General features: G+C 43.1%; 1 protein-coding gene across 4 annotated transcripts in view; it reads left to right on the top strand.

The window, feature by feature from the left end:
- Positions 1 to 26,403, top strand: part of rbfox2 (RNA binding fox-1 homolog 2) — a 44,328-nt gene that overhangs the window by 5,941 nt on the left and 11,984 nt on the right. For 3 of the 4 annotated variants that reach the window (XR_013771829.1, XM_079264604.1, XM_079264603.1), the window contains exons 2-6: positions 3,779 to 3,829; positions 20,834 to 21,040; positions 23,444 to 23,611; positions 23,945 to 23,998; positions 24,133 to 24,225. Coding sequence is in view for 3 of the 4 variants with exons in the window: in XM_079264604.1 (XP_079120730.1) it covers positions 3,779 to 3,829; positions 20,834 to 21,040; positions 23,444 to 23,611; positions 23,945 to 23,998; positions 24,133 to 24,225 (573 nt within the window). In the remaining variant the exon portion in view is untranslated. Of the gene's footprint in view, positions 1 to 3,778; positions 3,830 to 8,699; positions 8,828 to 20,833; positions 21,041 to 23,443; positions 23,612 to 23,944; positions 23,999 to 24,132; positions 24,226 to 26,403 lie in introns of those variants that run through there. The other variant, XM_079264605.1, reaches the window with a different exon arrangement.

The following is a 26,403-nucleotide window of genomic DNA, read 5'->3' as shown; positions in this document are numbered from 1 at the left end:
TGTTTTTATTGATCTTTTTACTCGTCTTCTTGGGCGTTATAGCAGCAGAATGATGGTCCGCCTACTGTGTTGCATTTTCCACATTGAAATCAAGAAAAATGATGAGAAAAAAATGTTTTAAATTTTTTTTCCATTTGTTTTTAGTCTACAAAAATTAACAATATCGTAGAATCAAGAGAATCACAATTTAAATTGAATCGACACCTAAAAAAAAAAAGAATCGAACCAAATCGGGACAAATGCATATCGTCACAGCCATAGTATTTTCTTATTCCTTAAACATTTCTCTTCATTTTAACCCCCCCACATCCAGAATCAGTGAAGGTTTAGCTGCTAAAGGTTACATAATCTGGTCAATGATACTAAATGAGTTATTAGCTGTGAACTTTGGATATTGTTCACAGATCCCCAATCACACTTACACAATATATGTGTGATACAGTATATCATATTTTTACAACAAAGAAATACTAGGTACTAGTAGAGGTGACTAGGTAGACCAAGATGGAAAAAAGTGTCTAGTCTGTGTTGAAAGGATATTTGTCACCATATTTGTTACATTGGCTGCTTTTCTGTTGAAGCCAAAACTTCATGAATGCACGATGAGAAACTTTATCGATTCTTAAGGAAAAATGTTGACAACCAGCTGCTCGTGCTCGTCATAAAAACCTTCAGGCACGAAATAAATAGGGCTGTGATGATATGCTTTTGTCCCGATTTTGGGTGCCGATTCGATTTAAATTGTGATTCTCACAATTCTTTGATATTGCTAATTTTTGTAGATTATAAACAAAAAAAAAAAAGTATAAAACTCTCTTTTTGCTCGTCATTTTCCTTGATTTCAATTAGAAAAAAAACAACACAGTGGCCAGACCTTCATTCTGCTGCTATAATGCCCAAGAAGACAAGTAAAAAGATCAATAAAAACAACAAAAAATTTGTAATTGATTATTTTAATTTATTTGAAAAAAAAAAAAAAACTTTTTTTTTTAAACAAAAAAATCGATTTTAAAATTGTGAAGCAAAAAAATCCCGATATTCGATTTTTCCACCCCTATAAATAAATATAATAAAATGAGAAAAATACTTAATTAAATTTAATAAATAGATTAAAAAATCTCACCAAACTAAAACCTCAAGCCCAAATTACACCCGCGTACCGTTGCTTACCTGCTCAGTGGCACATAGGCAGCGCTGCTCACTAGGGAGCTTTCAGCCTGTGGTCTGTGTCATATCCAGTCCAACTGATTCAGCTGCTACACATTTATAATGTCTTGAAAGTTTCAAGGCTGCGTTAAGCACGTGAAAACAGCTTTATCTCTCCTGTATTCCTCTTTCCTCCACCCCGTATTGTCTGTGATTAAACTGCTTCTCATGAGCAAATGGAACTAGTTTCCGCTCCTCATCGGCCACAGTGTTCTTCCTAATATGGGGATCAACATCGGTTTCAGAAGCACAGCATCAGGCTTCAGTTTCACTGCCAGGATGTTGCAAACGAGTTATGATGTAAAGCAGTCGGTGTGTGCAGTCGGATAATTGCAAGCAAATGCTAGTCGGCTCTTATCAGATGGAAAAGAAACTGATGGGAAAAAGAAAATGGCTGTTTTTTATTTTAAGATCAGCAGTGGACCGTGGGTTCCTCGTGCAGCATGTGATTTGGCAGCCGGCGCTGCTACGTGATTATCTTTCTTCCAGAACTGTCAAGCCAGCTTCCAAAATCCACTTTGTCTCTGGCCATCATCCCCTGGAGGAGGCACGTGTAGGTTTGCTGCGAACAGTCGGAGGAATGGGAGGTGTACGCAGAGAAAATAAACTTCAAATGGTCTCGCTGGCTGTTTGGAGGCTTAGCACATAAGTGCTTTGTGGTAGAAGTGGATTCACATCCTCTTGAGTGTATTGAGTGCCCTGCTTTGCAGTTAGGTAGGATGACTCTCAGAGTGGTGTAGTTCCTCTCTTCCTCCTCCTCCTCCTCCTCCTCCTCCTTCTCCTCCTCCTCCTCAGAAGAGCAGCTGTCCCAAGGCACGATAGGAATAGACACGAGCCTTGTGACCAAATTAGACATCACACACACACACACACACACACACACACACACACCTGCTGTAACCTGTAATGTTTAGCAAGTTTCATGTTTATACCCACACACACACGCTGGATTATGCCCACACTCCCCCCACCATCTCCCTCCCCTCTTTGCCATATGTTGAGTTCAGGTCATTTAGTTACTTTCTCCTGATTGCCCCGCCAGTCTTTCCCCACGTTTCTCCGCCTCCTCGTCCCGCCCCAAACCCAGCAACAACCCCCCCCCCCCCCCCCCCCCCGGACAGGCCTTGGCTGTTTGCTTTGTTTGTCGGCATCGGCGAATACACGCCAGAAAAATATGAACTACAGCTGCGTGAAGCACAGAATCCTCTTTTTGTTTCTCCTGTACCGAGGCTGAGACGCGCTCATTTTGTGCTGCCTCCACGCCGCCCTCCCCATCCCATCCCTCCCAGTTCCTTAAGGAAATTAAGCACATGACTCTGCTCATGTATGAGTCATTGTCTTTGCTCCCTCCATCCCTTCTTTTTCTAACGCTGTCCGTTTCCCGTTGCATTGCCAGCTCCTTATTCAGCCTCTTGCATGTATGAATTCCAGATGTTTTCAGACGTCTTTCAACACCCCCCCCCCCCCCCCCCCCCCCCCCCCCTTTACACACACACACACACCTTCATGGCACATAAATCTATGTGTACCCCCCTGCTTTGGTTTGGCTTCCCCATACCTTCAGTATATCGCATTTAGAGTTTGTCCTCGTTGCAAAAGAAGCTTTATACTTTATTCATGTTATTCAAGCCTCTAAAAGGTGATTCATTATTTAGAGCTTCTACCTCCCAAAGCCAGTTCACTAAGTACGTTTTTGGCTCTGAGATAGACTCACACAAGCTGTATTTTTCAATCACGAAGGCGCTTCCTGCTCCTTCCTCCTCGGCTCTGCCTCTTACATTTGGATGTGTTGTGTTCAGTTTTAGTGAAATGGCCTCGTGGGGTCCAGAGTGAGATGGCTACAGTATTAATCAGGCGAACTCAAGCTTCGAAGCGCACAGAGCAAAGTGGTTTCCCCCGGGGACAGAGCAGACTGGGGACATTGGTTCCACATGAAAGGGAGATCACAGGGGAAGGACGGAGAGAAGAGGGAGGAGCTGAGCTGTTTTCTAATCTACTGATATGAAGTCAGAGACGAGCAAATCTGTTTTCCTTATCAAAGTGTGTCATAATTGCGGTGAAAAGCAGCCTTTTTAATGGAATAAATTATCCTAAACACCAGAACGAGCACAAATAAAGTCGCTTGCAAACCATTTTAGGGGAAACTCCATCAGGGCTCCTGATGGAGTTTCACACCAATGGGTTTCATGCACGCCGACACTCCTGACCTATTTGTGGTTTAAGAGCCATGGTGACATTCGTTCTTTCATTCCTGCCTTTCATCTACATCCTACATGAACTCACTCGTGTCGTGTCCCCCCCCCCCCCTGTTATCACGTCTTTACAAGCAGACAAAAGACCCGCTGACTGGAAAACTCGAGAGGAGGCTGAGGTGGGAGATGGCAGGAGTTGTGTCACCAGTGCAGCTAATTTGATTAGGATCCAAAAACGCCATGCAAACTGGAAATGTAGAAGACAAACATAGAAGAGGGGGGGGGATAAAATGGCATTACCAACTAAAGGAAATATGAATTGGCTGGTCTGCTTCCAAATTTACACTTTAAGTTGACATAAATCTCCTCTTCTCTTTCAGAACAATGATCCTTTGACCCTTGGTTACCATGGATACCCATCTCACAGTCAGGTAAGGGCAATCAGATGCCTGCAAGAATCCACGTTGCATAACAACCCACATTCCAGAAGCTCCTTTGGTTGCACTGCACTTGCAGCAGTAATATGTTTGTGTCTGTGTAGTTCTGTAAGCCACAAGGTGGGGGTGCAGATTTTAATTTGCTGCTTGTGTAGCAGAAGACATGCCTCCACAATCATCACTCTTCCATTCCCATCCTCCACCTACTCTCCTTTTCCACCCTCAATAATAGTAATCATGGCTCAGCGTGTAGAACACGCTTATTTCATCCTTAAACCTTTAAACGCAGCAGTGTTTTAGTTTTGCTGCCCACCAAACACACACACACACACACGCACACACTCATGGAAAAAATGATCAGCTGCATCACACGCTTTGTGCGAACTTGGCCGCGTGTGAGTACACAATCTGTTTGCTTGTCTTTGTATTAGCCGTCTGATTGTGTTATTAGACTGCTCAGTTTATTTGGTTAATCCTCAGATCATCCTCTGTTCATCCACTCATCCATCCCATGCTCTGCCCGTAATCCCTTCATCCCTCGCTCTCTGATGCCTGGCAACCTCTGGCTCCTTATCTGCACTTTATCGGTCTTAGACTTTACCCATACGCTTTCATCTGCCGCAATAACAGTGTTTTCTTTTTTTCTTTTCTTCTAATACCGCTAAGTGGATGCTGTGGATGCCTCCGAGTCAATTAGAGCCTTTTTATTTCATTGGAAGATAAGCGAACTTTGAGTTATTTCCTTCCAAATGATGTTTGAAGGATACTCGTATAGTTTTGCTTTGTGTGAACAATCTCTTGCTGAATAGAATAGAGTCAGTCAAGGATTTGCTTCTTCAGGGGCTTGGAGGTGTGAAGTGACCTGGGGATTTAAAAAAAAAAAAAAAAAAAGGCAGAGAGGAAAAAACAATACTGAGCAGCAGAGGCTTCCACAACACTGAGGTGCTAAACTGTCAGCAGTAGTGTGAGAATGATGTTGATCAAAGGATCCTGAAAGGAAGGGCCTGGAGAGTAGCAGGAACTGTGTGTGAAGCAAGAGATGGCTCTCTTTCAGATGGATTATGAAACCTGGTGGCTTTTGTGTCATCTGGAGCAATTTAAAGCAGAATTTGGTTGAGTGTGGACACACCTACTCATCGGTAGTTGTTGCTTTTGATTGGTATTCCATATAAGTGTTTAGGTTTTTTCTCAGGTTCAAAGTGTCTGGTGTTGCTTTATAACATCAGTTTGAAATTGAGATATTTTTCTCTTGTTATATGCAAAGAACCAAACACCTAACCTACAAAACTTGGAATATGAATTGGAAATGAAAGCGAATCACAAATTTATGAAGCTGGAAAGAATAATCATGTAAATGGTTTTGACATGATGCACTTTGGGAGTTTTCAAAACTTGCAGCGTGACTCCATTTAGTTGCACCGCAACATTAGAGTGCAGATGAGTCCCATGTTACATGTAGGACTTGCCTGTTTGGAAGTAAACATGCTCAAGATGGAGTTTTTATCCAAAAGTGTCTTTATAAATTCAAACTGTGCTTTATTGTTCAGAAAATCCAACATAAACAATGTCAACTTTACATCTGTTTTTCCTTCTGTGCCTGACTGGATTGTTTGTTTCTGTTGGATAATGAGACGTTTGGGTCATCACAGCATGCGCCAGTCCAAGTTCGATCATGTGTTCTCGCTTCGCTGAACATGACAAGAAACTGCATGATATGGTGTCGATGTTGGCAAACAATGGGTTTCACAGTGATGCTGTTTGTTAAGGTGTGTACAAACTGGAAAGAATAGTTGTATTTTGGACAGAAATTGCCATTGCAAACAGGATATTTCAAGGGGAGTGCGTTTTTATGCTGAATGTGGAGCTAAAGACAACAACCTCTGCAAATTTTAGCCTTACATACTGGATGCCATTCTTTTATTTTGATATGTTAATAGATAACATGTAACATTGATTGTTTGTTCAGCATGTGTTTTTTTTCAAATTTTTCTGTTGCGTACTTGATTGTGTGACTGCTCAAAGCGAGTTTGGTACCTGCTGGTGTGCATGGAAACAAAAAGAACAATCAATTAAATGCTAATCTTAGTCCGTTTCTATAATGGAATACGAGTTAGCAATTGAACATTACTTTTCATACCAATGTGATGGTCTCGTCAGATCTTAAACAGTACATTTTAGTATTTGCTTCATAATTGGCTCGTATATTTAAGAATTAAAATGACTGGTTAAGCAAGCATTACGTAACTGGGATAGTTTGAGTATTAGGATTTAACAATTAAAGATAATGGTCTCATTTAAATTTATAGTTTAAGAATTGGTCCAAAAAAATCCAAATAAGTTGCAGTCCTCTACATTTAAAAAAGCCAAAGCCAACATAGAAAAAATGGTATCAAACCACCTTTATCTGTGTGGGAAAATCTGTCAGTAATTACTGCTACACCTGAAAAAAGGATACTACATTTGTGACATTTAGCATGACATTTCAGTTGCTAGCTAATATTCCTCCTGATGCTAAAACATCTTAATTTAGTTTTAATGTTTATTAAAAGCATTTAATACTAACATCGGTCATGTTAGCAGTTTTTGGGGCATCAGTTGCGACATTTAGCATGGCATTTTAGTTGCTAGCTAATATTCCTCCTTATGCTAAAACATTTCCATTTAATTTTAATGTTTATTAAAGTCATTTAATACAAACATCGGTCATGTTAGCAGTTTTTGGGGCATCAGTTGGAACATTTCGTATGGCATTTTAGTTGCTAGCTAAACGCTGTCATGATGCTAAAATGTCTCAATTTAGCTTTAATGTTTATTAAAAGCATTTTGTATGAGTACTGCTGCTTGTTAGCAGTTTTCTCCGTGATTTCTGGTGGTTTTGCTTTAACTGTGTCAAGTGATGGATAGCTACGCTCTATGAAAACAGACCGAATTACAAGCAAAACCAACGCAGGAGACGAATGAAACTTTGTCCGTTTGCGTATCCAGCGTCTGCATCGAGCATGATGGGCCTTAAGACTGTGGCCTCCACCATGTTTAACAAACACTTCTGAAAATAACAGGAAGTGACACCAATGACATAAATGACGTAAATGTGCTAATGGACAAAAAAATTTAGACGATTATTTGAATATTGTATTTCAGAAGGGCGTGTACAGAGATCAGATTCCAGTAATCTGATTACTCCCAAACATTTGATTTGATACAGAGATCAGATTCCAGTAATCTGATTACTCCCAAACATTTGATTTTTAATGGTCAAATATTAACAACTTGGTGTTTTTATAAAAAAAAAAAAAAAGAAATGCTTATCTGAGAATTACTTATATTTAAATACCTGTAAATTAGTCTATATTGAATCTGTTAATTTAGTCAAACTCTAATCAGGCTTTCTTTTTTAAACAAATAAAATTGGAAGTTAGGGGCGAAAATCTACCCTAATTAGCACTCATAGAGCAAACGCAGGTGTATGAATAGAGTCTAAACTGCAAAAACTGAAATCTAAGTAAGATTAAAAAATTTTAAATTGAGTACACATATGCTTATTTTTTTAAAGGTAATATAATTCTTAGTTTTTTGCCAGAGAATTCCTTTTTGTTTTAAGAGTATTTTTACTTGTTTTGGGAAGTCTTGACAAGACAAATTTTCTTCTTCTGTTGGCAGATAATTTATCTTATTTAAAGCAATATTTACCTATTTTTTGTATATTTTTTTCTTGTTTTTTTAAGGCTGAGTTTTTGCAGTATACAAATAAGTTGCTAATAATGACAAACACTATAAACTGAAATAAAAAAATTCACATTGGGGGAAAAAAAGTGTTACGGCATTGTAGTGTAAATCCGAGCCAGCCATGTCATAAAATGCTCATCAAAATGCAGTTCCTCAAGATCGACAGTTTGTGGTGCTGATTCTCCACTCATTCCCATCAACCACAGTAGAATAAGGAAACAAAAATATATCCTTAAAAAGAAATGTCAGCCAAACCTCAAATGCTGAAAAACAATGTCAAAGTGATAGGAACATGACTATTCAGTTTAATTCGGTTCTTTTACTCTGATTAAATGAAAAGTTTTTTAAAATAATTTGTTTTATGCCAGTATTTGTACTTTTGAACCTTTCTTAAAGAGGAATATCAGCCAGTGCAGCTTTCCATGCTCAAACATGATGATGGCGGTATTTAAACGGCAATGTTGTGAGATATATTATTAGCTTTGACCTGATAAGATTGAGAAAACAGACATCAAACAGCCGTCAAATGTGCAATTTACCAGCACGTTTGCGTAATAAGGTGCATGTCTGAAAAGGACAGAGACGGAGAGAAGGAATGTCTTCTCTTCCTCTCCCAGTGGTGCCAGCAGCCCCAGTTAACTCACCTACATGGAGAAAGAGAACAGAAGAAGAGAGAGAGGGAGAGAAAGAGGAGGGGAGGACTGCGACATGAGAGTGAAGCAGAGGGGAGGGGAAAGTTTGCAGGTGTGACAGAGGCAGCGAAGTAGGAGGAGGGAGGCGTCAGGCTATGTGAGCGAGAGAGGAGGAGGACCAGAGAAGAGATGAGCAGGCAAGGGCACAGCAGCAAAACAGAAGGCTGGGGGTAGAGGGAAAGCAAGGAGCGAGTGGGATAAGGAAAGAAAAGAGTGAGTGGGAGACAGAGAGAAAGAGAGAGCAGGGGAGAAAGAGAAGAAGAAGAAGAAGTGAGCGAGCAAGCGAGGGAGAGTGACAGGGACAGAGGCCAGCAGAGAAGGAGGAGGTGGTGGTGGTGGTGGAGGAGGAGGTGGTGGTGGGGAGGGGATTGGCAGGGCAGACAGAGCGAGCGGGGGCAGAGAGAGGGAGATTTTGAATCTGTGAGACAGACAAGAGAGACTGAGCTGGTGAGGTGACACAGGCTCGGAGAGAAGGCGAGGCAGCGCGAGAAGAGGAAAGGAGCGAGGAGCAACGACACTTTGAGTTGTTGCACAGAATACGATGATGGGACTGTACTATCCTAACGTGTTGTCGGTGAGTGTTTATCTCCATATCTTCCCACATCCTTCTCCGCGCGCTGTATCTCGCCGCCGAAGCTCAGGCGAAACGGCATCAGAGCGAGCCGCGCTGTCACTGAGCATTAAACCTTAATTAACTACTAACAGATGAGGACTCTACTTGACCCGTTTAACTACAACTGTCCACGCAGGACATTTCTGACTCTTGTTAGGACTCTGCGGACACTTGCTACGGCGAACATAAACAGTGAAACTAGTGTAGTACATGACAGCGAGATACAGGCTGGAGATTGTATCGTTGCAATTATGATTTGCTATGTTGAGACGCATGAGCAGCGATGTATTATTGCACGCTGTTGTTGTGGCATCTGTTCTCCTGCCCAGAGCTAGAAGTGTGCACGCAATCTGAACAGCAAGAGCTGCCACTGCCAGAAACCGTGCTCTGCCATGTATTATGCATGCTCAGAAGAATCTATGTGAGCATACAGCACACCGCGTTAGTCCGTACAGCTGCATGTAGCAGCTTCTGCCATCAACTCCGATTAGACATTTACCAGAGAAAAGAGTGGAAACAGAGAAGCAAATAGGGGAGTGGAGAGGTAAGTGAAAAAGTCTTTCTTCTTTATTGTCCCTGCAGCTGTCTCCGTACGTCGCTCAAGCCCGTGAGCGAAAGGGACAGGTGTCCACTGAACAGTTGCCCCTCTCTCGCTTGCTCTCTTTTCTTTTTTTTTTCCCATTACTCACTCTTTACTTTCTCTTGCTCCGTTCTGCATCTCGTCTGTTCTGCTTACACCTCCTCACTGTAATTTCTGTGTCACACATTTCACAAACACACAGAAGCTGAAGCACACAGTGGGCTGCAAAGTTGGTGCATGAAGTGTCATGTTCATATTACATTTCAATTGCTGTGAGTCAGGATGAGTGTGTGTGTGTGTGTGTGTGTGTGTGTTTCTTCCTTTCTTTGCTGGCATGTGTGCACCTCTTTTTCAGCTGTACCTTGGATTCCTGCTCTCTTTACTGTTTGACCTCTTTTCTCCCTTCTCCTGCTCTCCCTGGGGCCCTGGCAGCTGTTATCTCAATGTTTTCCTTTAAGAGCCCCTGGAAGAGAGAGAAAGGGGGGATGGGGAGGGGGGGGGGAGGCTAGAGGAGGGAGAGAGAATGGGAGCATGAGAGAAGGAAATAGATTTTTAACCCTCGGACAGTCACCACGTAAGCCCCCGGCTGAGGAAAGCTCGATGCAGAAGAGGACAGATGAGGTGAAAGACATGGAGAGCAGCACAGATACCGTAGGTCAGCTGGAGAGGGCCAGTTTGCTCATCATCCAGCTGACTTTGCAGTTACACATGTGCACAAGTGTGGTGAGTTGCTGTACAGTAGGGGTAATTTATTAGCTCTCTGATAGTGCTACTTGTGCTAATTCTGTTGGCCTGCGCTGCGAGAGTTAACGCAGCCGGTCGGGTGCAAAACACTGAAATATTTTCTCAAGCCCCACCTAAGTGTGTGCCCTAAGGCAAGGGAGAGACGCCTACCTGCTGCAAAAGCGAAGCACATACTGCCACGCTTGCATAAACTATATAAACCGGTCGTGAGGATTCAAACCTCCCCCTTCTTGCCTCCTCTCCACCACCACAACCTTCTGCATTCTCCCACCCGGCAGCCTCCACCTCCCAAATCTTGTTATTGATTCTTTGCTGGGTTTACAATGATGGTTGTTAAATGATCCCAATGAGCCATGTTGCCGTGGCAACTTGAATGAGTCACTCATTTTGTGCTGATTGTTGGATGGTTCAAGGCATGAGGAAAATGTTGAGGGTAGAGCAGTGAGAGGTTAAGCACCTTTTGGACTAAGAGCATAGTTAGGAAATGTTTTCAGTCTTGTGCTGCAGGTGACAGTTTTGCCTCCTTGGCAGACATTTTTGTCTTAAACGGCTCTGGAAGTGCTCATTGTGAGGGTTAACATTTAAAAAAGACAGTAGCTACCTTTGAAACAGATAGGGGGTTACCCTTACACTCTTCAAAAAGGCTGCTGTTGACAGTGACAACAGCATCCTCTGTGCGTTGTTAAAGCATGCTGGACACCAGGACATGTATTAATACAGAGTCGTTCCTAAACAAGACCAACTGGTTCCATGGTCATGCCTAATGGGGTTTGCACGTTGGGTAAATACATATGTCAGTGAGTTTGTGTGTTCACCTGCACATGTTTGTCCAGGATCATCCTCTCTTTTTTTTGTTTTGGAGTGTTTACTTTTAATAAATGGTGCCGAAGTGCTGAATGGACCAGTGGCCCAGCCAGCAAGGAGATGACAGGGAAGAGCTGCAGGTTTGTGTGTTTGTGTGTGTGTGTGTGTGTGTGTGTGTTCATGTATGAGGAGAGGGAGACCCTACAAGGCAACGGATGGGGAGTAGAATAGGAGGTCTTTGCTTGACAAGCAGACATGTTCCCCTATAAGGAGATGGAGGAGAACTCTGTGGGAGGGGCTTGGATGTTGCCGATATCCTGTTGCTATGAGGCAAATGGGCTTGATTGACATGTGTGGGGGCGGGACGCATGCAAGGGTCCCGTCTGGATTTTATGAAGCGTAAAGAAGTGAAGCACACAGCATAGAGAGTGGGAGGAAAGGGAGAACAGCAGCAAGAGGAGCAGAGAGGAAGAGCAAGAGGGGGTGGAAAGGGGTTGACGTGGGATGGAATAATTTAACGAGAGGGTGTCTCCTGCCTCATCGGTATGCCAGAGACATGCTGCAAATGTTTCTCCAGCTGTTTTCAGCGTGGGTAACAACAGCACAGGCTCAAATGCCAAGACGCCAGCCGAAAGCTGAAGTTCCCCAGTTAATCCGATTATTGAGCCAAAATGTGAGCTGCTGTTAACGTGAGTCACGCTTCCCATAGTCGAGTTTGTCGAATTGCCCTATAGAGTACTGCTGGCGGCCGGGGGAAGTTAGATCCCGAAATGTCATTATTCATGTGAAATGACCCAGTGATGGCCTAGTTAGCTATTAGCCATGTTTCCTCTCTTCCCTTCCTCGTCTCCTCTCCTCTTGTCTCCTCGTGTAGCGTGGTAAAACCGCACACGAGCACACTTTATAGCATGCCCTCCTCAGACGCACTTGGTGCTGCTAACTGACCCGAAAAGAAGCCAGCTACAGCTACCGCTCTGAGTCACTGGATTTGCCCGGCCAACACATACACAACCCCTTAATGTCCTAACACCAGGGGAGTGTGCGCACATTTTTCAAACGTGCGCTTACAGAACCTGAGTGCTGACACAAATGCACTGCATTGAGTTTGCTTCCTTTCCGATTGACCAAGAATGCCCTCCCTCTGTGTCTTTGTGTTCCCCCTCTTATCCCGCTATCTATGTGCATTTATTCAGTAGATGCTTTTATCCTGATGCGAATCACAATGGCCACTCTCAGTCAGCAAAAGGCCTGTAGCTTGGCGGGTTGAGAGAGCAGAGGGTAAAACAACAAAACAAAACAAAAAAAAAGGCACACCACACGTGGACGCACTGTGTAGATACCAGGCTATTGACACACTGTATCAGGTAGAAAGAGGACTGTTGAGATGCAGCCAAAATGGATCTCCTCTGAAAAGGCCAATTGTGCAACACAAATACAAGGTTGTTTTTGGCTTGTATTCCCGCTTCTATTTCTGTCTGGCAGAAGGAGCCGTAACAGCCGGGGTAGTCCATTCTCCTGCTGGCTGTAGTCTGTTTGAGCATGAGCAACAACAGTAAGCAGACCAGTGTGATTGGTTAAATTAGACGGTTTCAGCCAATGTATCCAAGCTAAGCTCAATATATCATATCCCAAGTGTGCAGTATTAAACATCCAAGTCACCATCTCCCTGCCCGGTTGCATCATAACTTGTCAAGTCCAAGATTGACTCATCTGTAGTCGAGTGAGATGTGTCATGAGTCACCAATGTTGGGACTCAAAAACGACAACACAGGAGCCGCGATGAACATTTTAGTGCACGGCAGGAGGGAAGTTTTCCCAACAAATAGGTCAAAAGGTACAGTTTGATAACGCTGTTTTCTAGTTGGCAATATTCTGAGGACAACCCACTGCAGGAGGCAGATGCCTGAATATACTTTCCTCCACTTAGGTTTGTTTCTGCTTATTTGCTCCAGTTCAAGGCTTATGGTGCAAAGGAAAGCCATTTATTTTGCAGCAACTACTGCAGATTGTACAAGATATCTCTAAATATTTGATTATGTTAAAGTCGCTGGTACAAGAAGTACAAGAAGCTTCAGAGTACAACACCTTTTTTAGGCTCTAAATCTACCAAGATTTTGGTGTAATGGGCCAGAAGTGCATCATAATCAGAGGCATGGATGGAAACAAAACAGTGATGCTCATACACATAACATACTGTTGACATGGAAAATCACTGGAACCTAAGCATGTCATTTGTTCAATTGTTTGTTTGTATGAGTGTGTATCATAGTAGATCTTCGTCTCTCCACAGAACCAAACTTATCCAGATACTGAAAGGGCAAAAAATGAAAAGCTCACTCTCCCTCCCCAAAAAAAACTGTTTATGCTCTTACTGTAGGTGCTGATGCACCACAGAGCTGATGAGTTCTGACTTTACAAACATGCTACCTGCTCCTACTGGTTTCTTTTTAGAGAAAGAACACAACGTAACCAGCTGAAATAGATTCCCAGAAACCTCGCTTCATTTACTCAGATGTGGCCCTAGACAACTGGTTTTCTTTGCGTTTCTCCTTGTGAACAGCTACTTTGTTTATTCCAGTGAAATGTAACTCCGCCTGCCAATGACAGCCTGATTTATTCACCACAAACTGGTAAATGGAGATAAACCAGAGCTCACTGAGCATTCACGCTGAAGAGTCATTTGAAAATGTTTCCTTCAAATTTTCTTTGCAGCTAGTGAAGAGGCTTGGCTGAAGGTGAAAGAAGGTTGTGTAACTTGCTGCAGATTATTATTAATAGAATGGGAAAAACTGAGTCTTTGAATGGCGTTGCAGTAGCGGCAGCTTTTAGCAGTAGCTGTGCTTGGATAGTGTTTTATCCTCCTGAGGTTTCCTACCAAGCTTTTTCAAATAAATTATCTTAAAAACTTTATTCACCATTGGTTTGTGATTCTGTTCTTATTCAGGAATTCCCTCCCTTTTTTTTTTTTTTTTACTTAATTGGGCCAAAAGTAAAGTTGTTTATACGCAGGAGCAGCTGATTAAGTCAAACAAAGTCCAACTGATGTGCAGAATAACATCTATAATCTGTATGAGGCGACTAGTGCATCATAGACGAAGGGCTGCAGCTAAATGGAAAGAAAGGAAAAGAAAGTATCTGACTCATAATAATCTGACTTTTGCACATTTACGAATCATAACCGAATCAGCACGAGACACATCGAGATGAATCGGTTAACTGGTTTATATTTGCTCAGTGTCTGTGTTGGGTTAGTTACGCCATAACCGCTGTAGATCCACAGGTCAGAGTGATAGTGTTTCTGGGTGTTTGGGTCTTGTAGCTGAATGCAAAACACTTGCTTATGTATGTATACATATGTATACAAGTTAATAGCGGAATAAATGCCATTAGCTGCTATTCTTCTAAAACAGGAAATACTTGCTGGAACTGAAGCAAACCATCAAAAACCAATGGTTACCAACCCTACTGGCATCTGCAGATATGCTACCCGAGCTCGACCTGATGCAGACTGGAGTATAAACTGGCCTTTTCTGCTCCTTGCCTTGCCTTTCAGACCTGAACTGCAGAGCAGCGATTGCTTGGGTTGTGCCATCTGAGGTACCTCACGATTTGATTAAACTACGATTTAGGGTTCTCTGATTCGATCATTAAACAATTATCAGGATTTTCAGTGTCTTTTTTTTCTTCCAAATTGAGAATATTTTTCCCCTCAGTCTGTGCTACCTTTATACTACTTTATACTCCATTCAGTTACCATTCATCCACCTGCAACCCTGAATTGGTCTAAGTGTTTGAAAAATTGTTCATTCAGGTACCATTAATTCAAGTTAACTCCACTATCTTGATTTATGTCAAACTATATATGAATCCATCTCATATATAACATATTTTTCATTTTGTGTTTCCATTTTTCCATTATATCTACAGGAAAAATAACTTTGCAATAGTCAGGAACAACAACCAGCGGCTCCTTCTCTAACCTGGACTGGGAATGCATGAGGTGCTCTCACGTTTGTAGTAACATTATGTTTTATTTTGGTGTTAACCAACCTGCATAAGGAATAATTCTTGTTCAGGCCTTGCCTGTTTCCAAACACTAGCCTATCCTTCAAAATTGACGAGTAAATCACCATAACTAGCTTAATAACAGCAGCTAGCGGCAGCTTCCTTGGTGTCTGTGTTCTTAGTCCCTCTCCATAGTGTATACATGCTTTTATGCACATTTACGAATCATAACAGAATCAGCGCGAGATACATCGAGATGAATCGATTAACTCATTGGCTGCATCGTTGTAGCAGAGAGCCATGTGCGTTTTTGAGCGTTTCGGCTCATCTTTTGGGACTATGGAACGATTTGGCCAGATGCGTGCGTTGGTGCGCGCTCGGAGCGCATTCACAGCATGTTGGGTACATGTTCAGTGCATGCTTTGGGTGGCGCATTTTGGAGGCATTTTGATGCACGTCTGACCAAATTCTCATATACAGAAATTGCAAAGGATGTCTTTCGTAGTCAATGAGTAAATTAGTGAATCGGCCCACTCCTTTTAATTGCAGTGCTTTCTTGCAAGAGACTGTTTATATTTGGACTTGCTGTGGAAAAAGGACAATGTGCACGCTTGATGTTGAAACGTTGGTCATCTACATGTTAATACAAATACAGTTTCACAATACATTTGTGTGCTCTCTGGAGATTTAGATTTTATTAATGCCTTTCTTATTCTGCAGGACTTCTAACTTTCCAACACTTTGACAATATATTTTCATTTCATTTATTTGCTAATTGATCATTAATTCATACCACATCAATATAATTTGTCTTCTGGGGCTAAATAAAGAATTATTCCAAGTGTAATAAAAAGTTTGGAATTATATAATAGCTGCGTGAAGCTGGGTTTATAGTAGCGTCTGTGTATGGTGGGGCTGACGGTGGCGAAATGCGCCCTCACACTGGAGCACATTTCAGTTTTTCTTCTGGGTTTACTGCAAACACTCAGCAAGAAGCTACGTGAATACTGAAACACGTAATCACTAACCGACCAATCACAAGGGGGTACTTCTGCATGACCATGTCGCAAAGAAGGATGCACCTCCTTGCGCTTATACAGACCTTCACGGAGCATACCACTGGACGCCGTAACCAACCGCATGCAGGCGCAAGTATAAATCCAGTTTAAGGAGTCGTATGGAAGCTGAAAATTCCAGCAGGTTTCACCGCATATCATCTTCAATTCAATTCAACTTCAACTTTATTTATATAGCGTCAAATCATGGCAATGCCATCTCAAGACGCTTTACAGACAGAGGGGAAAACATAATGAAGGCCAACTCATAATAGCCTATATAAGGAAACCTACAGATTGAGTTGAGTCCAACTCAATCTCCCATCCTGAGCAAGCACACTGGCGACAGTGGGAAGGAAAAAACTCCCTTTTAACAGGAAGGAAACCTCCGGCAGAACCCGGCTCAGGACAGGCAGCCATCTGCCTCTGCTGTGTGGGGGGAAGAGGACAGAAAGACAACAGACAACAGGAACTGCTACTCCCGGCCAGGGAGACCTGCTGAGACAGGAGACATACATGTTAATGATGCAACACTGTTGGGGGGGGATCTTGTCTTTCTAACATTTAAAAACACTTTTTCTGATGACGGTACTAGATATAAATTTGAGTGATTCCTTTAACATAACATCCGAGGTGTAGAAACTAGAAGCCCTGTCCGGCAACTCTTTCCAACCAGTCACAAAACCAGGTGAATTTAATCAGCTCAGCTTCGCTGCAAGGTAAACAAGCCTGTTGGTGAAAACACCAGTTCTAAATGCACAGGTAGAACCATGCACAGGTAGAACATGGCAGGACTTTTACTTTTTTATACTTCTACTTTATGCATCTCTGCTTAACATAACCTCTCTCATGTTTCAATGAAAGTGTTGTGACACTTTCCCTCTTTTTGGACATAAACAGCTGATTGTTGTTGTGAAATCTTAGTTTTTCTGTACTATTAGTGTCTTCAGTCAGTTTTATTATTTATATTCCATTTATTTTTTCACCAAAAACTGAACCCACGTGCCGACAGAAAAGGAAAAATGCGACAAAATGCTGGCTGTTTGTCACGTCTTTCCTACTTTTCCCACCTTACCACTTCACTCAGGCTGGGCGATCAGCTTTCCCTTTCTAGCTGCACAGCAGCAGCTCTAGTTTCCTTATTCCTGTTTGGTATCCAGGTTAGCTCCTACCTGGCGACACAGAATGACTTTCTCCACCCACTATCATTTTCACGTCTGCAGATGCATTTGAGCTAAGGTGGGCCGTTTTAAAGGTGATGTCACCCTCGTGCCGTTTAGGACACTGTGATATTTTTCCATCGCATAGTTGAAAGCTTGAGCTGGACTAACAAATTTACATTTTTCTACTCTCCTATTTTTGTCTCTGAGTGAGGCGTATGTAATGAATTCAGTATTCTCATCAGAGGATTGCAGCTCGTGTTCACATTATTACCATCGGTTATGTAACAGATTGAATTTCTTTATACAACAAGGAGAAAATTCCTCACATCTTAATGATTTTCTGTTCTGTTTTTAAGCTTTCATTCATTAGAGCGTAAACTGTTTAGAGTGAGCGCAGTGAAATAACGTGGGAGTAATGTGGGAAGAAAAATACCTCCAGGTCAGTTTTTCTTATTGCTGGAAACTCGAAAAAGGACTGAGAGTCTGTATATTGTATGTGCTACTGCTACTGCTGTACTCCATGCAAACAATGAGCATCTGCTGGCAAAGCATGAGGCTGTTTTGCTGCTACAGGACAGCGAGGCAGAGATGTGAGGGATGTTATCACTCAGCAGAATCTTAATTTGGATGCTCGTAGGGCAAGATTGGAAGAGCTTCATACAGCTGCGGGGTTTAGATGGGCGGACACAGCCGCTATCAGTAAATGTGAATGAAGTTAAAGTTGGACGCTGCGGTCAGTAATCTGGTGGCAGCGCTCCGAGGACGGAGAACATGGTCTCTGCTCCGACACTCTTCACACGACAGGCAAGCAGAGGAGCTTTCTGGGTTTTCAGTATGAAGAAAGAGCACAATGTGCTACCAAGCGTGCACTGTTAAGATTAATGACACATGTATTTACTGCTTGTTATCAGGGAACGTGAGGGAGAAAGATAACGGGATTTCTGGTTGTGATTACACTGCTGAAATCACAAGAGGCAGAGCGGTGCTGCAGTCATTAAGGGTTAGTTTCAAAGTGTTTCTCTTAAAGTGGCTGATGGTTGGTTTCGCTCTGCATCAGCAGGAAGACGAAGAAACGACGATGAGGTGAAGCAGTTTCTGCACGGTACACATAACCGAAGAGATGATTGAATGTTGCAGATACAAACGTATAGATTACACCGTGCATATGCTACATGATACATCAGGAAAGTGACTCAGACAAAAAAAAAAACAGTATATGCATTGTGTCTTAGAAGCTTCAAGTATTGCTTTAGTTCTTTTTCTTGGTTGATTACCTGAGAAAGAGGTCCGTCCCTCGCCGTCTGCAGCGTGCAGCTCTCCTGCAGCTCTTCTCATGTCACAATATTGATGTGATCCATGTTGACCGTGTGCATCCCCCGGTTTGTTACTGAGTCGAGGGGCTGGACTACAGTGTCACAGGTGTGATGCTGAGAAAGGTCAAAATCTGGGAGACAGATGGCACTCACACACACACACACACACACACACACATGCACACATACACACACACACACACACACACACACACAAACAAACATACAAATCCTCCCACACACTTTTTACTCTCCCAAAGGGACAGTGATCTATTGTGCAGCTCAGATGGGCATCGCTGCCGACTGCCATTCACACACACATGCATAAACACACACTAGGCAGGAAGATGTCGTGTAAAAGGTGCATCAGTTGTTAGCATTTATTATTAATAATAATAAATGATCGTCTGTCTTCTTTTCGTGCTGCCTCATTGCTACAAATGCTCCTAATAATAAGAAGAGTAAAAACTATAATGTTGATGATAACTACGTGTAGAACAGGATAAACAAAGTGATCAGGTCTTGTGTGAGAGAGCAAAATAAGAAATTAGGCCGGATACAAAAAAGATCATATTTATAGAGCCTCATATGTTTTACTTTATCTGATAGGAATTACTATTTTCGTTGCTTTTGATACTTTTTGTCAATTTTTCGTTCATATGAGTCATTAGTTTGGTTCTTTTGTTCTCTGTTTCTGATACAGAGTCGTTTTTAAATCAGACACTCCGTCTCTGTCTCCATATAAACGCGAGAACAATGATGCAAAAGTCAAAGAATTCATTGTTCTCTTCCTGGCAGGAGCTCAGGTGGAGGTTTTTCCTTTTTTACTGTCAAGGCCGCTCGCCAGCTGGTTTCTGTTCCACCCCTGAATGTACGACCACATCTGATTTTATACACTTTTATTTAAAAAAACCAAAACCTGCTGGCTAATTTCAAACGTTTTGCTTGCAAATCATCCAACAATGTGGCTATTTTTAAGTTAAGCTTATTCTCGCCACTGTGACTCACGCTTCAAAGGGACATCACTACTATCCTTGGAAATGTTTCTGGCACCTATAGATTTTTTTTTTTTTTTTTTTTTTTTTTTTTTTTTTTTTTATAAACCTCATTCAGACGGCTGTCGGGGTGGAGGCACTAGTCCTTACAGGTGTCTCTGCAACCCGTTAAGGTAGAAGCATAGGGACTCCCAGGTGGCTCAGGACTTGTGGGCAACTGGAAACACTGGGAAGTTGTGCTGAACGCTGTAAAAACAAACCAAAACATCCCTGACTGCTTTTACTTGCTGCCTCTCACCTCGTCTATTTTTACTCCAGAACTATATTTTTCTCCAGTGACTTTTTTTTCCCCCTCCCTTTTCCTTTTTTTTTTTAAAAATTTTTTTTATTTTTTTTATTTTGTGCCAGTCAGTCCAGGTATAAACAGCGATGACGCTGCAGTGACGCAACAGTCAACACACCAAATTACCGGTGCGTGAAGTGTGTCAGCAGCTTCGGTAGCATTTACCTGACTGCATCTGACTGCAAGTTGTCACGCTGTAACAACATTAATCTGATCAATAAACAGAGAACATGTGCATTCCTCTCAGTTTGTTAGTCTTTAATTGATCCTCCATCCCGTGCAGTCCTCGGAATTATAAATAGATGAGAAAGACAGTGATGGATGGTTTATCTGTGCAGCTATGTATCAGAGGCAGACCATGCCTCTTCTATCAGTCACCACCTTTTATCGTCCACCCCCCCATACTCTGCCGTCTCCCTTCGCTCGCTCGCCGTTACCATTTAGGGTATCCATGCCACCCTGCCGGTTGCCAGGAATGTGCGTACACGAGTGTTTATGTTTGCAGGCGCTCATATTGTTCGGTAACCTAAACAACGATGTTGTGGGGTAATCGCGTTAGAGATACTTGGGCAGGCTTCCATCCTAACAGTTGGTCTTTGTGTGAGCGTTGAGGTGTGTGGGTGTTTGCGTGTCAAAGGTGATTTGCGTGCAGAGGCGTTGGTAAGTGTGTGTGCAGGCATTAGACTCTCATCGTTTTACAACACACTGAGCGTGGAGGCATCTGACCCTCAATAATAGATGTGGCTGCAGTGAATATTTAATGGCTCGGGGTGGAGGTACATGCACGCTTTTACAAATATGGGGAAATTATTGATATTAAGTTTCTCTGCCTGCATGACTTTTGGGTTAAAGCTCCCGGCGAAGCGTTGAGGCCATCCGAGGAGGGAAAAAAACGCAGTGAAATTTCATCAGCTTTGCTTTAGCTTCAGCAGCCCCCTCATTATTCTCTTTCTTTCCTCCAACAGGGCTCTCAGGATAGTGCTGGCGGTCAGGAGGGACTCGTACCCCCACCTTTCTCCGCGTTCCCACCTCCTCCACCGCCGCCCCCTCAGAACGGCCTGGCCCTGGATTACGGGGGCAGCCTGTATGCAGCAGGGGCCGTGCAGGGCCCCGTGGAAGCCGGAGGAGCAGGCAGCAGCGCAGCCAACGCCGCCAACAGTCTCAGCACCCAAGTGAGTGCCAGCACCATCCACGGTGTGAAGCTACATCAGGTTTTTGGCTTTAGAGGATGCAGAAAGCAAGTGTGTGAATGTCTGTTGCACAGCCGGAGTGATGATGCCGGTAATGAGGCGACTGAAGGATGCAGGTTCAACTCCTCCATCTTACCTCCCAGTTTTAACTTCTATGACTTTAAGCAACACACAATCAACTTAATGTTAAATATTTACCATACTTTGCTAGTAACGCAGAAGGACACGCAGACAGATGGACAGTTTGGTCCGTCAGTTTTGGTTTGTTTAGCTGAGACGCAACTAGTGTAAGAAACAAACCAGAGGAAAATAAGAAATGGGAAGAAGACAATACAGAAACAGTCAAATAAAAATCACATCCTGTAAAGAAGCTGCAGAAGAAGTTCAGGGGAAATAAAAATGGAAAAAATGATTTTCTTCTTCCACTTCAGGTGTTTTTATAGCAGTGATTACCAAAACAAACTCATCACTGCCCACCAGTGGATGAGCTGACATAACTATGGCAACGTAAAAGACACATGGATGACACTGTTTACATACATAAAGGAGCATAAATGGGCCTCAACATACAAAAATGGTGCCTAATATGAGCAGCAATAAAATAATCGGTAGTGATAAAGTTAGCAACCACTTGCAGAAATGGTGTTGCTTCATACAATCTGATTTCCCCCCCATTCTTCCTGGACATGGTTAATAAAAATAAATGTGATCAGAGTTTTATCAAATGTGTATTCTCAGACACCATCATTGAAAAAATAAAAGATAAAAAGGCTCTGCAGCTTTTTTTCTTCCAGCCTGCAAACTCCCCGTCTTCCCAGTTTCTGTTCTGGCAAAAAAGTAAAAATGCTTAAAAAAAATTTTTTTTGTTTTATTTTTAATCCCATCTTGAGAAACGGAGAAAGTCAGAGTCAAAGACTAAAAACCTTTTTTTATTTGTTACTACTGTTTGAAAACATTCACACACACAGAGAAAAAAACCCAACTCAGCGCAGTAGCATACAACCATTTTTCCAGCTACTGCTCTGGTGTCTAATTGCAAAAAAACTGGCACAGCAGTGCTCATGCGTGCACGTAACAGCATGGGTCATTTGCACCGACTTGCAAAAAATGTAACTCCAGAAGATGAGTGAAATGAAAATGCATATCTGTTGCCACATGTCTTAGCATTTTGGAAGACAAGTTGAACAATGTGGGGGAATAGAAGACATACTTGTGACGTTTGGTGATGTCCTGCATGTTTAAATGACAAAGATTGAGTAAATCTGCGGAGCAAGTACAAACGTTGCTCTTCTGAGAGGAACTGGTCATGTGTGAAATTAGGTTCTTGTGTGTGTGGAGGTGTATATGTTTCATATTAAACATGTAAAGCAGAAAAGCAACTTCTTTTATTCTTACATTTGCACATGAAAATATGAACCACACACATAATCTCTTAAGTAAAATTCCGATTGCAGCATATGAGACGAAGACACAGCCTTGCTGTTTCCATGTAACTGGACATCCAGCTGAGTCCACCGGAACGTTGGGCTGCAAAAGTCACAATATAGCTAAAAAACCCCAACAGCTACATGTGGGAGTCTACAGGCCTCGGCATGCGAAACGTTTCCCTGCAGAACGGTCCGACTACAGAAAGACAAGTACAGCTTGGTTAGGAAGTCTTTTATCATATCAAAGTAGCATCTGAACAAATCACAGAATTCAGACACAGTTTTCTGCTGAAAGTCAAGACGGAACCGGAGATAATTTATTCATTTCAGCACGTTTGCTGAAAACCAATTGCAGAACATGAGCACAAACCACGTCGCAACGTCATGGTGGGGGGTGATTCGGGCGGGTTTTGTAGCCACAGAAAAAGAAAAATTTGCAATCACTGAGTTAGCCATTAACTCTGTATACCAAAATATTCTGCAGGTAAAATAAGAGGCCGCGTGACTTCCAGCTGAAGCCTGGTGGGAATCGGGTCATGTGACCAGCCGGTAATCCCAAACACAGCAGCTTTTACGGCAGAATACCTGAATAAGAAAGAAACCCCAGAAAATATGTAGAGAGCTGCGGATGAACAAACAGCAATGAAGGAAGCGATGCCTCCATAACCACGTGAGACGGATAACATCGTAAAGAAAACAATTTAAGTTATGTTTGCAGAAGGTGGTTCTGCAAGATGTTCCACAAGCCTCGTTTCTGTCCGGAAACATCGAGCGTTCTAGCTTTTCCACGTGATCGCACCCAGTTGAGAGTCCCACGGCGAGCAGGAACGGCTAAACGGATGTGAGGAGGGAACAATCAGCCCATTCGGACCGCTGCTAGTTTCAGGCTGCAGCAGCACCTCTTCCTTTCTTCCTCTGCGTCTCTTTCATGTCCTTTTATGTCCGTTTGTCCCTGCAGTCAGATGGGTCCTCCCAGATTGATGGCCAGTCTGGAGTTGGCTCGGGTGGAGGGGGCGGTGGCGGGGGTCCCGGAGATGATTCAGATGCTAAGGGGACCCCCAAACGCCTCCACGTATCTAACATCCCTTTCCGCTTCAGAGACCCTGACCTACGGCAGATGTTTGGGGTACGTAGACCAAAATATCTCCTTTTTCTTTCCACTGATAGATTCCAGGCTTGTCTTTTTTTTTTTTTTTAATCAGAGATGAATGAATCAGTTGAGATGTTTGAGGAAAATTCCAGCTATTGTTGTTATTTTACAGTCAGATTCTGTAATCTGGCTTTTCGGATGTGTTGTCAGAGTAAAACGCAGTGCTGAGGAAAGAGCAGATGCAGGGAAGATGTGGGAGAAGAGCAGAGCTGGCTGGGCTCCAGCTCTTCCTCCCTGAACAGTGCTGCCCCCCTGTGGCGAGCGTGCGACTCTTCCTCCTCATTTTCCTCATCCTCTTTGTTGTTTCAGCAATTTGGCAAAATCCTGGATGTGGAGATCATTTTCAACGAGAGAGGCTCGAAGGTAGGAATAAAAAGACACAACTGGAACATTTGCTTGAACAGAGAACGAGCTTTAACCGGCGACTTCCTGCCCCCCCCCCCCGTTTCTCCATTTTCTCCCTCCCGTTTCTCCATTTTCTCCCTCTCCTCTCGCAGGGCTTCGGTTTTGTAACATTCGAGTCGAGCGCAGACGCAGAGCGGGCCAGAGAGAAGCTTCACGGTACGCTGGTTGAAGGACGTAAAATCGAGGTAAGTCAGCACCCTCAAAACAGTGGCCATTTTCTCCTCTGTCCCCCCCCCCCCCTCCCCCCCCCCCCATTTCTAACAGTGACAGTGAGTATTTAACGGCGCTTTCAGCCCCAGAGAAGGTTTCCGGATGGCTGTTTTTCCTTTTTTATTTTTTTTTCTAATTTTGTTTCTTTTCAACTCTGCCCTCCGTCTGGCTTCACTACAGCATGGTGCAGTGGTGCCGCACGCGCAGGCGTCTCTTCAGACGGCACTTCCTGTCAATGTTGTCATTGTTGATGTTCTTGTTGATGTCGTGGGCTGTCCATTTGCACCTTGATCTCTGAGCTGTGTGGTTTGCAAAGCTTGCTGGTTGGAGTGGCTACACAACAGGCATGGCTGGTGAGACGCCCCACAGACACGGTTGCTGACGACTCGGCTTCACAGCATGGAGGACTCTTCATGTTCCTTTTCTTTTCTGTTTTTTTTTCCTGCACCTTTTCCATCCCCATCCTCACTTCTTCCATGATCATGAGTGGCTGTTTTTTTTTTCCTGTTGGTTTATGGTTGTGTTTTCTGACTGGACGGGGAGTTAAAAGGCCCGGTTGTTTTCCCTCTGGGTGGGGGGGGGGAGTGCCTGCTGGTGTCTGTGAGAGGCTACTGTATGTTGCATGGTGGGAGCATAAGGTCAGATGTTGCCACAGAGATTTTTCTCTCTTCCACTTAACATCATGCGACTTCCTTGGGGTCGCTTTCTTTTAGTTTTGTTTTTTTGGTGTTTGGTGTGTTCAGGACTTGATGCATGAGGGGATCATTTTTCAGGGGAGGGGGTGTAAGTTTGGGGAATGAGACTGCTGTGAGAAGTGTGATGACATTTCTGATTTATTTTAAAACAAAATGAATGAAAATAAAGAGTTTAATTTCAGACGTGCAAGCCGGTTGGTAAATGTAGCGAAGCTTCCTGCTTCCAGACACGCTGCTGCATCCACTACTCTGAAAAAAACGAACACCAGATCTCATGGAAGTGCATTTTGTTGTTTTGTTTTTTTTTTGTTTTGTTTATAATTTGTCAGCATGAGCTCAGACTTGAGTTGCAAATGGCTTTGGGAGATAAAAAAAAAACAAAAAACTCGCCATGCTTTTCGCCATTTGCTCCGGCTCTTGATCTCGAACCACGCTTTGTATTTTCCTTTTTCCTGCCGCTGAAGCTCTTCTGCATGGTCTCTCTGGATGTCCTGCACTCCTCTCTGTGTCTGTGTGTGGGTGTGCACAATACGTTTTATTCTAAAGTGGAGGGCGGAGAAAGAAGTGATGAGAATGCCACAGATAGCTGTCGTTCCCTCTCCTCCCCCCCCCCCCCCCCCCCCCCCCCCCACAGATAGGTTCTTCTCCATCTCTTTCCACTCCTCTTCACCAGGCCAGTCTGTCTGTCCGTCCCTCCCAGTTCGTTTCTGCTCTACACCCCTCCCCTCATATCTCCGTCCATTTCCTCCTTTTGGGATGTAGTCAGGTAGCGTAAACGTTAAGTTGAGGTTTTTTGTTGTTGTTTTTGTTTACAGCCTGGTTAAGGATAGTTTACTTTTCTTTTTTTTTTTTAATCTTTTCTGATTTCTGTTCCTGGCGGGTTTTTCTTCTTCTTTTAAAGACTAGGTAGGTTGTTGCAACACGGCTGATACCTGTAGGTGACTGTTACATCACTTCCTCTCTACCTCAGGGTGGGGGTTGCTTTTCATTACCTCGTTTTGTTTGTTTTCCTTCCTCTCTCTCTCTCTCTCTCTCTTTCTCTCTCTCCCTTCCTTCCTTCCTTTTTTTCGGTTCATCATTTTCTTTCTTACATATATTTTCTCTATTTCCCTGATGATTTTTGTATGTTGTTGTTGTTGTCAGTCTCCACGGTAACTGCTCGCGTGTCCTCACGCCGTTTCCCTGGCAACGGTAAGTCGTGTACACATGGCATCATCTTTGAATGACTCCCCCTCCCCCTCCCTCCCCTCCCCACCCCCATCCGTCCAAACGAAATAAAATGCACCCAACACCCAAATGAAGGACTCCTTTGCTGAAGGGAGCTCGATTGATTGATGGAACCTGATTGGCTAATCCAGTGATTGATTGATTGATTGATTGGGGAGGTGGTGAATGAAACTACGAGATTAGCCGTTGACCGCATGGCATTACTATAAGGCCACTTGTATAACTGAATGT

Source organism: Telmatherina bonti (assembly GCF_933228915.1).
Source record: "Telmatherina bonti genome assembly, chromosome: 3".
Taxonomy (NCBI): Eukaryota; Metazoa; Chordata; class Actinopteri; order Atheriniformes; family Telmatherinidae; genus Telmatherina; species Telmatherina bonti.
This window is presented reverse-complemented; position numbering and strand designations above follow the sequence as displayed.